The sequence below is a fragment of the Prionailurus viverrinus genome, chromosome C1 (assembly GCF_022837055.1).
Source record: "Prionailurus viverrinus isolate Anna chromosome C1, UM_Priviv_1.0, whole genome shotgun sequence".
NCBI classification, from domain to species: Eukaryota; Metazoa; Chordata; class Mammalia; order Carnivora; family Felidae; genus Prionailurus; species Prionailurus viverrinus.
In genome coordinates this window covers 49,817,944-49,831,024 of record NC_062568.1, presented here as the reverse complement: position 1 = coordinate 49,831,024, position 13,081 = coordinate 49,817,944, and the positions used below count along the sequence as shown (strand labels likewise).

The 13,081-nt window shown below is 35.7% G+C and overlaps 1 protein-coding gene across 7 annotated transcripts in view; it reads right to left on the bottom strand.

Annotated features, from left to right (window-relative positions):
* SESTD1 (SEC14 and spectrin domain containing 1) overlaps nt 1–13,081 on the bottom strand; it is a 171,021-nt gene that overhangs the window by 46,406 nt on the left and 111,534 nt on the right. For all 7 annotated transcript variants that reach the window (XR_007154798.1, XM_047871087.1, XM_047871085.1 and 4 more), the window contains 4 exons: nt 12,359–12,472; nt 10,622–10,719; nt 7,522–7,577; nt 4,601–4,812 (listed from right to left, as the gene is read on the bottom strand). Coding sequence is in view for 6 of the 7 variants with exons in the window: in XM_047871087.1 (XP_047727043.1) it covers nt 4,601–4,812; nt 7,522–7,577; nt 10,622–10,719; nt 12,359–12,472 (480 nt within the window). In the remaining variant the exon portion in view is untranslated. The remainder of the gene's footprint in view (nt 1–4,600; nt 4,813–7,521; nt 7,578–10,621; nt 10,720–12,358; nt 12,473–13,081) is intronic.

The following is a 13,081-nucleotide window of genomic DNA, read 5'->3' as shown; positions in this document are numbered from 1 at the left end:
GTGAAAAATAGAGAGCAGAAACCATTATATGAAGATTAATGTTCTATCCAATTAATGTGTAACTCACATAAAGAAAATAAATTGTAATAAAGGTTATTTGTTTTTAACCATAATCTCATTACCATCATCACCATCATAAATACCATCACCTCCCTTCTCTAGTTTCTTATCCAATTGAGCTGGTCCATCATTTTAAAAATGCATGTGCCATTCTGTTTTTTTTTATCATACCCACTGATCCCATGTAGTGAAGTATAAATGCTGGATGATCCCATCACCTGTGTTCTCTGTGCCTGCACCTCAACATCTAGCTAAGAATTGATAAGGTCACACAATAAGCCAGAAAGTTTCTGCCATAAATCCAAGATTAACACCACCTAAAAATACAAGTACAGTTGTGTGGTAATTTTACTCTTCCAATTCTCACAAAGAAAATTTTGAATTCTCTCCAGTTTTATTTTAACCTCATCCTCTTCAACCACCACTACCTACTCCACCTGCAAACCTGTACCTCTAAGCAAATTGCCTTTCTCTGTCTTACTTTACAGAAAAAAAGAACACATCACACAGGAACCCATTCATCTTCATGACGTCTGACTTGTACGGAGGCACCTCTGGATCCATCCTACCCACCATTCCTCCTGTTACAATGGAGTTCTCCCTGTTCCATTCTAAAGCTAATCCTTTCAACTGTGCTTTGGAAGTCTATTCATTTCCACTTTGTCAGGAACTTGATAGTATTAATTATCCTTTCTTTCCTGTATATTCAACCCCTCCTTCCAAACAGATACTTCTTCTTGGTCTTTAAACCTCTTACAGTTTTCCACATTACTTTAAAAAGATAAACAAAATTATACCTGACCCCTGTTGTGAGCTGAGTTGTGTTCTTCATAAAGTTGAAATTCCTACCCTCAGTACTTCAGAATATAATCATACTTATCTGAAGATAGGGTCTTTAAAGAGGCAATTAAACTGAGATTGAAAATATATAAACAAAATGAAGTTGTTACGGCCCTAATCTGACTAGCATCCTTAAAAGGAGGAGAAATTTGGACACAGACAGGTACAGAGGGAAGGCAATGTAAAATACAGAAAGATTCTTGGCACTGACAAGCCAAGAATCTGGGACAGATTCTTCCCTCGCTGCCTTCAGAAGGAATCAACTTTGCTAACACCTTCATCTTAAACTTTTAGCCTTTAGAGTGGAAAAATAAGTTTCTGTGGTTTAGGCCACCTGGGCTGTGGTACTTCATTACAGCAGCCTTTACCAAATTAATACCACCCTTTTTCTATCACTTCTAGGCATTGCTATTTCTCATCATTCCCTCAGAGACAAAATTCTCAGTGAGTTGTCTACACGCAGTGCCTCCTTCACCACACTTCACAGTCATTCCAAATTCACTCCAGTGTGCTTCCAGCCCTCCATGCTTAGGGATCACCCGTGGCCTCAATCTTGTGCATTCTAATGGACATGTTAAGCTGTTGTCTTATTCCATCTTTTAGAGCATTCCACAGGGTTCCTGAGTCTATCCTGAAATGCTCTCTTCCCTTGGCTTCCATGACACAGAACTCTTACACACTTTTCTCCTCCATTTCTGGCCAATCCTTCACTGCCTTCTTTTCAGGAATATGCTCCTCTATCTTGTCCCTAAATGCTGGAGTTTCTCAAAGCTCAATGAAAAAGACCTCTTCTCACCTAGTCTCAGCACTTTCCCAGGCAATTCTCACCCACACTAATGCTTTTAACTGCCATTTATACATGATGACAAACAACTATGTGATCAGCCCAGACTTCTCTGATTTCTGGACCTGTTTGGGACTACCCTTCTAATTTTTTGTGTCTCAAAGTCACCTCAAATTCAACGTGTCTAAAACCAAACCCATGTTTCTCACACCCTTTTCCACCCACACTTAAACCCAGCGTTCCCTGACTGGACAAGACTACCCATCAAGTCTTGCAAGCCAGAAAAATGATTCATCTCTGATTATCTTCTTACTCTTAACTCCCACCACTCTCCTTGGGGCTTGGTACAACTGCATTTTTACTCACCACTGTATTCTACCTAGCAAAAAGTCACACTACTGTAGACATTCATTTTTTAATAAGGGAGCAATAGATACTATTAATAGAAAACTCATTATATGCTAAACACTAAACACTTTATAAACATTATTTTCTTTAATCTTTGTGGTTTTTTTTAACGTGTATTTATTTTTGAGAGAGAGAGGGAGCGCGAGCGTGAGCACAAGCAAGAGAAGGGCAGAGAGAGAGGGAGACACACAATCCAAAGCATGTTCCAAGCTCTGAGCTGTCAACACAGAGCCCGATGCAGGGCTTTAACTCATGAACCACGAGATCATGACCTGAACCAAAGTTGGCCCCTTAACCGACTGAGTCACCCAGGCGCCCCTATTAAGCAGGTATTATTATTGTTGTTGTTATCCTCAGTCTACTGAGTAGGAAGCTAGTGCACTGAGAAGTTACACTTCCTTCCCAAGAGTAAACAACTTGGAAGTAGTAGAAAAAGGTGGACCCAGATCACTTAGGTCAGTTATATACCACTATGCTAGTCTACCTTTATGGTTTTCAAAGATACTCTCAGGCTACTTGGCTGAAGTGTACCCAGGTTTAATACGGTCTATAATTTACAAATATATTACATAGAAAAAGTTGTCCACAATTAATGTATGCTTGGAAATCTTCCCTTTATATGTGGCTATCATGAGAAAGACTAAATTCTTTTGCCTGGAATTCACCATCCTCCATGATCCAACTTCCCCTTCCTTTCAAGTCGTTTTCGCTCTAACACCCTGATGTTCCTAGTCAGGGGTCAACAAACTACTGCCTGCAGGCGAATTCTGACTACCCACTATTTTTGCAAACAAAGTTTTATTTTAGCATAGCCACACATTTGTTTACATTATGTCTACACATTACAATAGAGTTAAATAGCCACAGCAGCTCCAAGAACTGTACCGTCCACAAAGCCTAAACATTTACTATTTGGCCCTTTATAGGAAAAGTTTGCCAACAACTGAACCAGATATATAGACTGGACTCTAGTGCAATGGAGATAAATATAATGCTACCATTAATCAAGTGCTGGGTTCTTTCAACAAACCTTTATAAAGAGGTCTTGTTACCCCTGTTTTAGTTAATGAAGGGAAGAAAGAGAAAGAAAGGGAGGTTAAAAAAAGAAGGAAGTCAGGGGTGCCTGGGTGGCTCAGTCAGTTAAGTGTCCAACTTCAGCTCAGGTCATGATCTACCGGTTGGTGAGTTCAAGCCCCATGTCGGGCTCTCTGCTGTCAGGAAGGAGCCCACTTTGGATACTCTGTTCCCCTCTCTCTCTCTCTCTACCCCTGCCCCACTCATACACAGTCTGTCTCTCTCTCTCTCTCAAAAATAATAAAAAACATTAAAAAAAAAAAAGAAGGAAGTCAAACTGAGGCTCAGGTGGGTGAATAATGTGATCATGATCACACAGTAAATAAGTGGAGGAACTGAGATTTAGATCTTACTTGTTGACCATGCTTTATGATTCAAAGGCCAAAAACTTCCCATGGTGACTCACTGCTTCCTTTTTCCTCAACAAAGTTTGGGATTTCATACTGCTAGTGTTTATTCATGTTAGTCTTTCTGCTGCACAAAGTGCCAATTCTCCTTTAAAACCTAAAGGAGGTGCCTGGTGAAGTCTTTACATATTCTTGGAGAAAAAGCTCAAGTATGCTAAATCTTCCTAGATTACCTACAGCCAGAGGAACAATCCTTCCTATATAAAGGCCCACACATTTCAGTCATACCCTTGAATACTTAAGACTTTGTCCCCTTAATGTGATGATAGCAAAAACCACATCTACCATTACATAATTCTGTAGAAAACCCACCACAATGCCTTCTACATAATAAGCACTTAAAAAATATTTACCTTATGAACGAATTAATCTAGATAAAAACATTGGGACATTTCAATGTGGGATTTAAGAGATTTAAGATCTATTTCTTAATAATTCAACAGAGAAAAACCAGGATGTGGTCTAAGTAACAGAAATGTCTTAGTATTGAGTTTCAGTATTTTTAGCCTATTGTTTTAACAAAAATTTTAAAAGGAACTAAAGATTCATAAGTATTAAATACATTTAAAGGTTTCTATCAGCATTAAAAAATAATGAAATTTCATACTAAAATTCCTTATATTACATGTCATCATTTTGCTAGGAAAGAATAACTCTCCATAATGCCTAAATTAACAAAAAAACAAGTTATTAGAAATTAAGAATAAATCAATAATCAACAATAAAATGTTATTTATTGCAAGAATACAGAGACCACAATGTTCCCAACCACTAGTTATTTTTAAAGTTCATAATAGAGTAAGATGTATGCTCAATGTCATCACTGTAGAAATAATATAGTTTTAATGCAAACGCTATTTGTAAAGATATAGAGAAAATGATTTTAGTGTGGTTTGATATGACTTAGGTTCTCTACATAGTATAAATAAGGCTTAGTATAAAATCAGTCACACAGGAAAAATTATTTCTTAAAAACTCTAGCATTTACAATTTTCAAAAGTTAAACATATTCAAATCAGACACCTACCTGCATTACCTTCTGCTGAATCTCCTCTAACTGTGTACGCTTACTACGTTGCCTACAAACTTCCTGGTAGCGAGTATACTGCTCTCTCAGTGAATCTAATAACTTCATAACCTGTGGCTGGGCCAGCAGTTCATCATCCATAGGAGACCATGAGACCCCTCCATCTGAGCCATTAAATCGACGCTGCTGTAATTCGGACAACAATTCATGCCCTTTATGAATGAAAGATACACAGTTATAATTAACATCCATAGAGAAACACAATTCTTACTTATCACTCTTCTCCATTCTAATCCTTTATTTTTAGAACCTATCTGCCTATATGTCTGCCTAACTATCTACCAGGTCATAAGTACTGAAGTGCAACTTTTAAATTTATATAGAAATGAGTTGGAAAACTGCATATATGAATATTAACGTACATATAAACTATACATATGCTATATATCATGAATGTATATACTATATATGCTACACTATTTAGTAAAGATATTTTTTTCTAAAGCTGTCATTACATTCTTTGTTATTTGTGGATTCATTACTCAGGAAATTATGCCAACCAATCCTCTTTCCCTGTAGAACATAATTACGCTCTGAGATTTCTGTATGATGGTAGTAATTAGTATGTTCTATCTGATGATACTAATCAATACTAAGCAGGATGTTGTAGGATTTCAGTATTAACCCATACCCTTAATCATAGCACCTAAGACGAACGCTAACAGTGTAACAACATGTATGATTATAGGGAGAAAGCTTTATTACTGGTACGAAATAAAATTTAAATAATCTGTCTATAGGAATCTCTATAATTATTAACTGCAAATCATGATGGGTCACACCAGTGTCAGAATTGTATTCATTGTTATTCAATTATAGCAAACTTATGTAAAGAAAATGCATTCATGCATGAGAAATTAAAATTGCAGAATGTGCAGTATCTAAAACTGTAAATATATTAACAATTTTATTTTTTATTTATTTTTAACAATTTTTTTTTCAACATTTATTTATTTTTGGGACAGAGAGAGACAGAGCATGAACGGGGAAGGGGCAGAGAGAGAGGGAGACACAGAATCGGGAACAGGCTCCAGGCTCTGAGCCATCAGCCCAAAGCCTGACGCGGGGCTCGAACTCACGGACCGCGAGATCGTGACCTGGCTGAAGTCGGACGCTTAACCGACTGCACCACCCAGGTGCCCCTATTAACAATTTTAAAAGTGAATAAATCACAAACTGTTTTTCCAGGATAATACTATTTCAATTATTAGACAAGGACCAAAAAAATATGCAGATACTTTTAAATTCTCTTAATCTTTATTCAGGGAAACATCCTAAACTTAAATGGCTTTAAATATATGGAAACAATTTTTATTATGATTTGAAGGTATTTCCAGTTTCTAAAAGATAACCAAAATTATTCTAAACTTCTCTATTTTTATACTCTCTTCCCATCCCTACTTTAAGACTTAATAGCAGGGGTGCCTAGGTGGCTCAGTCAGTTAAGCATCCTACTCTTGATTTTGGCTCAGGTCATGACCTCATGGTTCAGGACTTCAAGCCCCAGGTCGGTCACTGCATTGTGTGTGGAGCCTGCTTGGGATTCTCTTTCTCTCCTTCTCTCTCTGCCCCTCCCTGGTTTGCACACACGCACGTGACTCTCTCAAAGTAAATAAACTTAAAGAAAAAGATAAATAAACTTAAAAACATTTAAGAGTCAATAGCATATTAAAAAAACTTAGCGGCATATAAAGTTAATTTTAAAATACAAATTTAAAAATTTCTTAATTCAAGGGCTTCAGTAGCTTTGAAAATGTTAAATAGAAACACTGAACTACGTTTGAAACCTAGAGTAAGCCATATTTTTACTGACAGTCTACTGTATCTGCTAAACATGTAGCAATTCAGGGATTACAATTATTTCTTTGTTCTCTAAGGAAGTAAGATCTATACCATACTGAAAACACTTGGCACAACTGAATCAATACAATGCAGATATTTTGAATTTATTTCTTTACTCTTCATTATGTTTTATAATTAGAAGAACAACTGCTTCGAAGACTTTTGCCAAGACTCTACACACACACACGTGTATATATATATATATATATATATATATATATATATACACACACACACATATATATATATACACATAGTTTATACACATACACATGTGCACACACACACACACACACAAAGCCACTAAGATCGAAGTAATTTATTTTTCTGCTTTTACAATTGATACCCTTAATGTTTTCCTTATGGAAACATTTCCATTAGAGGAGCAGTACCACATAATGATTTCAAAGACCATACTTTGAAACCAAACTGCCTTGGTTCAAGTCCCAACTCCAGCATTACTAGCTGTGTAACTTGCATAAGTTACTAACCTTTTGCCTCAGTTTCCCCACCTTAAAATTCAGACAATAGTAACCTGTTTTTAGTGATATGGTGATAGATGGAGTTTAACAGTTACTCTTCATGAGCAAGTTTTTCATATCCCTAAGCCTCGGCCTCCTCAAGTACAAAACAGAGAAAACAGTAACAAATTATCTCAAGAGATCATTAGGAGAATAAAACATGACAATACCTAAAAATACAATCTTAGAACATAATGACTATACAATAATCTCACAGCAATCCAATGAAATAGAAACATTTATCTCTATTTTACAGATAAAGAAATAAATACAAATATTTCAAGGGAGAAATAATTTAACTATATATCATTATTAATACTTTTTAAAAATATTGTGAAGTATATTAACACAGTTAGGTTAAACCAAAGGGCAGTTTGAAATTCCCAAGTTTCTATTACATAATACATGCTTACTCAATGTTTATTTCATGAACCAATCAATATACGATTGGTTTATTAGATTATGATTATCACTGATACACACATTTTTTCATCTTACCTGTCTGAAGAACTGTTTCAGGATCAACTGATGGAAGAAAGTTTAAATCCACAGACCTGACAAACACCAAAAGAATAATTTTTTAAAACAATATTTCTATCCATGCAACCTAAGAAAACTTTTTATACATTATCAAAACAAGAGAGTAGAGTATGGAAATGTGAAGCACACTGTTCTACCAGGCTAATATCCTTAAGCATTAAAAAACCAATTAGAGGGGCACCTGGTGGCTCAGTCTGACTTTGGCTCAGGTTATGATCTAAGGGTTCGTGGGTTGGAGCCCTGCATCGGGCTGTGCTGACAGCTTAGAGCCTGGAGCCTGCTTCAGATTCTGTGTCTCCCTCTCTCTCTGGCCCTCATCTGCTTCCACTCTGTCTCTGTCTCGCTCAAAAATAAATTAAAATGCTAAAAAGAAAATTAAAAAAAAAAAAGAGCCAATTAGAGATGAGTGCCTGGGTAGCTTGGTTGAGCATCCAACTCCTGATTTCAGCTCAGGTCATGATCTCACCGTTTGTGGGTTTGAGCCCTGTGTCAGGCTCTGTGCTGACAGTACAGGACCTGCTTGGGATTCTCTTTCCCTCCCTCTCTCTCTCTGTCCCTCCCTCTTTCTCTCCGCCTCTCAAAATAAACTTAAAATTAAAAAGAAACCAATTAGAAAATTAAATACTAGTAGCCCCCCAAAAGTCTGCGATAAATCACCAAATACACTACTTGGAAAAAACAGTGTATCATTATAGTATTATTTCAAATATATCAAAGGAATCCATTTTAGTATATTCCCACTGCATATCTGTTCCAAAATGAAATGTGTGACTATATAATAACCCAGAAATGTTAACATTAAAAATGTATGGAGCCATCCTCCAATCAAACATTTACTTATCTACAGCAACCTCTGAGTGCTGCAAATAATCTCTAATATTCATGTGTGTGTGCATCCTCAAGCAGTTGTACTCTCTTCCCTGTACTAATTGGGTTTCGTTTGCAGTTGGACTATGCCCTGTATTTTCCTAAACATATAAGGGAAGTAGAAAATGATAGAAAGATAGGGTACATACAAATCAAAATCTAGGTAGGACCTTGCTACTGGAAATGACAGGTCCTGCTCTAAATCTTTCACTTTTGCCAATTAATCTAGGCCCTCACCTCTTGTGTAGCCAGGATGCTTCCTGAGGAATGACATTAAAAAAGTGATGAAAATTTGTAAGAGGATGGACTTGGTTATCTGGCGTTTAAAAGAGACTAGGCAATAACACTTGAGCTCCTTGGGGAAGAAATGACAAATACAAGATTTTATTTGATACTTCATGTAGTCATGCAAAACAGCATTTCCCAAACACTGAATAAGATATTATTGGGTGGAGAAAAAGGGTTCCCATTGGCATGTAAGTACAGGAAGTTCTAAGAAACAAATAAGCAGGTTTCTTTACAAGAATGCTTTCTCAGAACCAGTCATTCTTAGAGAGGGAAACATGGTAAACAGCATTAAGCTGTGACCATGAACCCACTTTCAACAGGGACCTTCTTAGAATGTCTTTCCTTATGAATATGACTTTAAGAAACTTCAAATTACTCTGGCGGACTATTCAAAACACAAGAGATTTGGCTAATTTTTGTCAAGCAACTTCCATGACATTTTCAATTCCTAAACCGTAACATACAGTATGTGTGTTATCTATACACACACGGATAGTTACACATGTAAAAATTTTACATTTTATATTTTTATATGGTATCTACAGGGCAGTAATGTTCCTAAATGCTTGCTGTGACTTAACTAGATTTCCATTCAAACAATTTGTTTCTATATTTTTACTCTGCTTAAATCAAGATTTGGTGTTAAACTCCAACCTTCTCACATTCCTCTTACCTTATTACCTCGATTAACTGATATGTGACTACATTGTATTCATGGAATAAGAAGATGCATTTTATCAAGATCCCATTATATTTTTAAGATAAGATTCAAAAGATGTAGACAAGGAAGAGTATTGACTCTTTCAAATTTCCTAATGAAAAATTACTGTTCTGGGGCACCTGGGTGGCTCAGTTGGTTGGGCATCTGGCTTCGGCTCAGGTCATGATCTCACAGTCTGTGAGTCCGAGCCCTGCGTCAGGCTCTGTGCCGACAGCTTGGAGCCTGAAGCCTGCTTTGGATTCTGTGTCTCCCTCTCTCTCTGCCCCTTCCCTGCTCACACTCTCTCTCTCAAAATAAAATAAAAACATTGAAAAAAAAAAATTACTGTTCTAGTTACCACTTTGTTGATAGACCAGAAAGGGTTAAGAGTTTTTAACTGGGGAGAGGGATCTGGCCTACCAACAAAAAATGAAAACTGTTAAGATTGTAAAGTCCAATGGAAATCCGTTAAAATGATAAATCTAGTCAGTTACGTTTACAGAATACAACTGAACAATTACTTCATCCAAGTGTCATAAAACACTAAACTCCCCAACTTAAACTCATGAATATCATATTTTACAAGGACATAAGAGTTCTAGAAGGTAGGCATTTAAGAACTAATGTATTTAAATAAGGTTATAATAATTTTATTTCAAGCTGCAACCTTTTCCAGACTTCACAAAGTGGAACTCTAAAATGAAAATGGTTTCATTTTGAAAACATGTTCTTGCAAATGAATTTTTCACAGTGTCAGAATAAAGTAAATACATTACTATTCATCAAAAAGTCTTTTGTAGAGGGGTGCCTGGATGGCTCAGTTAAGCATTCAACTTTGGCTCAGGTAATGATCTCATGAGTTTGAGCCCCACATCGAGCTCTGTTCTCAACACAGAGCCTGCTTCCGATCCTCTGCTCCCCTCTCTCTCTGCCCCTCCCCAACATGCACAAGAACACTGTTTCTCAGAAATAAACATTAAAAAAGAAGTCTTTTGTAGAGAAACTTTGATTCAAATCAAGAAATTTTACATGTAAAGCAAATTCTCATGAATTAATAAATTTAATTCAACCTTTGTATGTCAATTTGATTGGAGAATTGCTTACCTTAATTCTTCTAGCTTGCATTAATAACTGATGTATCTATCCTTCATCAGGTTAATCACAGCTTTGCAAAGGTATAATTGCATGACACTAGCCACCTACCTCTCTTTCTCTTGCTGACTTCCTTTATCACTTCCATTGTTAATCAAAGCAAGTTCATCTAGTAATGATGTAGATTCCTTTGTAAACTTCTCAAAAACCTACAATATGAGATTTTGTTAACATATTAAGAATAATCTTAAAGTTAGTGTTTACATAAGGATTTTCAGTTAAGATCAACAGAATTAGCCAGGCAGAATTCCCTTTCCTTCTCTTGATGTCAGTTAGTACAATTCAACCACCAAAACACAACAACTTAAGGAGAGAAGACAAAATCCCTCCTAGAACAATGAACAGCTTCAATGGAGAATAAATTTTTAAAATTTAAATAGAGTAAGAAATTATTTTTATTCCTCAATCAGACAAGTTTATTTTTATTCCTGTGTTTCATGGAGAAACATCTGCACCAGTGACAGTTTTAACTACATGAACGTAATTTAGACCAGTACTCATCTTCTAATTCCAGTTACAGAACGTTTCTTTATGTTTTTCTATCACCAATCCATACTAGTTGCATATATTAGTTAAAAAGTTTTATATCTAAGCATGTAGGAAAGAATAAATTAGTTATAATTTTAACATTTTTTTTAAGTTTATTTATTTTGAGAGAGAGCATGCGCCTGGGCACACACAAGCACGAGGGAGAGAGGGGCAGAGGGAGAGACAGGGAGACAGAGAGAATCCCAAGCAAGCTCCACCCTCAGTGCAGAGCCGAACATGGGCTCGATCTCCTGACTGTGAGACCACAACCTGAGCTGACATTAAGAGCCAAACGCTCAACTGACTGAGCCACCCAGGTGCCCCTTAACATGGTTTCTTAAAATATTTCTAAAAAGGGATTTGGTTAAGTCTGTTCTTAATAAAGGGGATACTCATTTGTCTGGTATCACTGTCCAAATAAGATGGAAATTGGTTACCCATTCTGAAATACCCACAAGTTTGTTATTCCTCAATAAAATTAGCAGTTGACCCTTGAACAACATGGTTTTGAACTGCATGGGTCCAAACTGATACACAAATTTTTTTCGATAAACATAGTACAATACTATAAATGTATTTTCTCTTATGATTTTCTTACCATTTTCTTTTGTCTGGCTTGCTGTATTATAAGAACTTGGTATATAATATGTATAACATACAAAATATATGCTCATCATCTGCTAATGTTATCAGTAGGGTTCCAGCCAATAGTGGGCTGTTAGTAGTTATGTTTTTGGCAAGTCCAAAGTTATAGATAGAATTTCAACTGTGGAGGTCCTCAACGATTAACTGTAATCTAAACTGACCTAATGAAAAGTTGTTCTTTTAGTCCCCAGCAGTTCAATCCAACAATGCCATTATCATGCAGAGTAGGGCAATTTCAGCCTGGCCAAAGATACATTTTCAGATACCAACTTTAACCTGTCAAACTGCTTTTCAACTCAAAATGATGTTTAAATATCTCTAAAGATGGTACATCAACTAGATTACCTCTTAGGAGAATATGCTACTCTGTTATTCTACTAAAACATTAACAATTTTGACTAGTAATAATACTGCTATAAATGACAACACCAAAAGCAAACCCAAATGTGACTCCAGAGTTATCTGCCTTCAAGCATTATGCTATCATGTGATATGCAATATATTTTATTTTTATAACAAAGAACAATCTGTACTGTAGTTGATTAAAATGATAAAGTTACCAAAGTATGTCTTATTTGTATGTAATAACATTTCATCTCATGGTAATATACCAACCAGCCTCTTATTTAACCAGTCCATGTGATCATAGGTGAGACTCCCACCAAAATCTTCTGTTAACTGGCACGGTTCTATATAACGAGTCAATTTATTGGCAGACACTAAAATAACCTACAAAAGTAAAAAGAATATTTAGTAAGCCAATGTTAAAGGCCATGAAAGTAGTAAGGAGATAAAATCAGGTTAAAATATGCAATACTGTTTCCAGATGATGATATGTTATCATGTATTTAATTAATACGAGATTTAATACATTAATAGAAGCATTTAAATTAATCCAATAAACTGTGGATATCTAAGAAATAAACTATCCTATACCATTTATTATACCACTTACAAAAAAACAAGAGACACCAGCAACTCAGATGAGATATTTTCAAAATTTTACCAATATTAATAACTTCTTGGTAATAAAAATCAATGCCATTGATACAACATATTCAGCAAAAAATTTTCATATGGCCTTAAAATTAGCTAAGCACACTAAAGTGACAAGCACAAATAAGTCTGGCAATCAAAAAATTATACACTTTCAATTTTCTGTAACATTTCTTTGATTATATATTAACAAAACATGGCCTCCAATGGAGTAAAATTCAGGATAACATAAACTTAAAATTGATGTGTTAAGGTGATAATCTTTTAATGCTAAACTTTAAAAGATTTTAAGTATAAATTAGAGAATGACCTAAGAGATCACTGTGGCACCAAATAAAATTC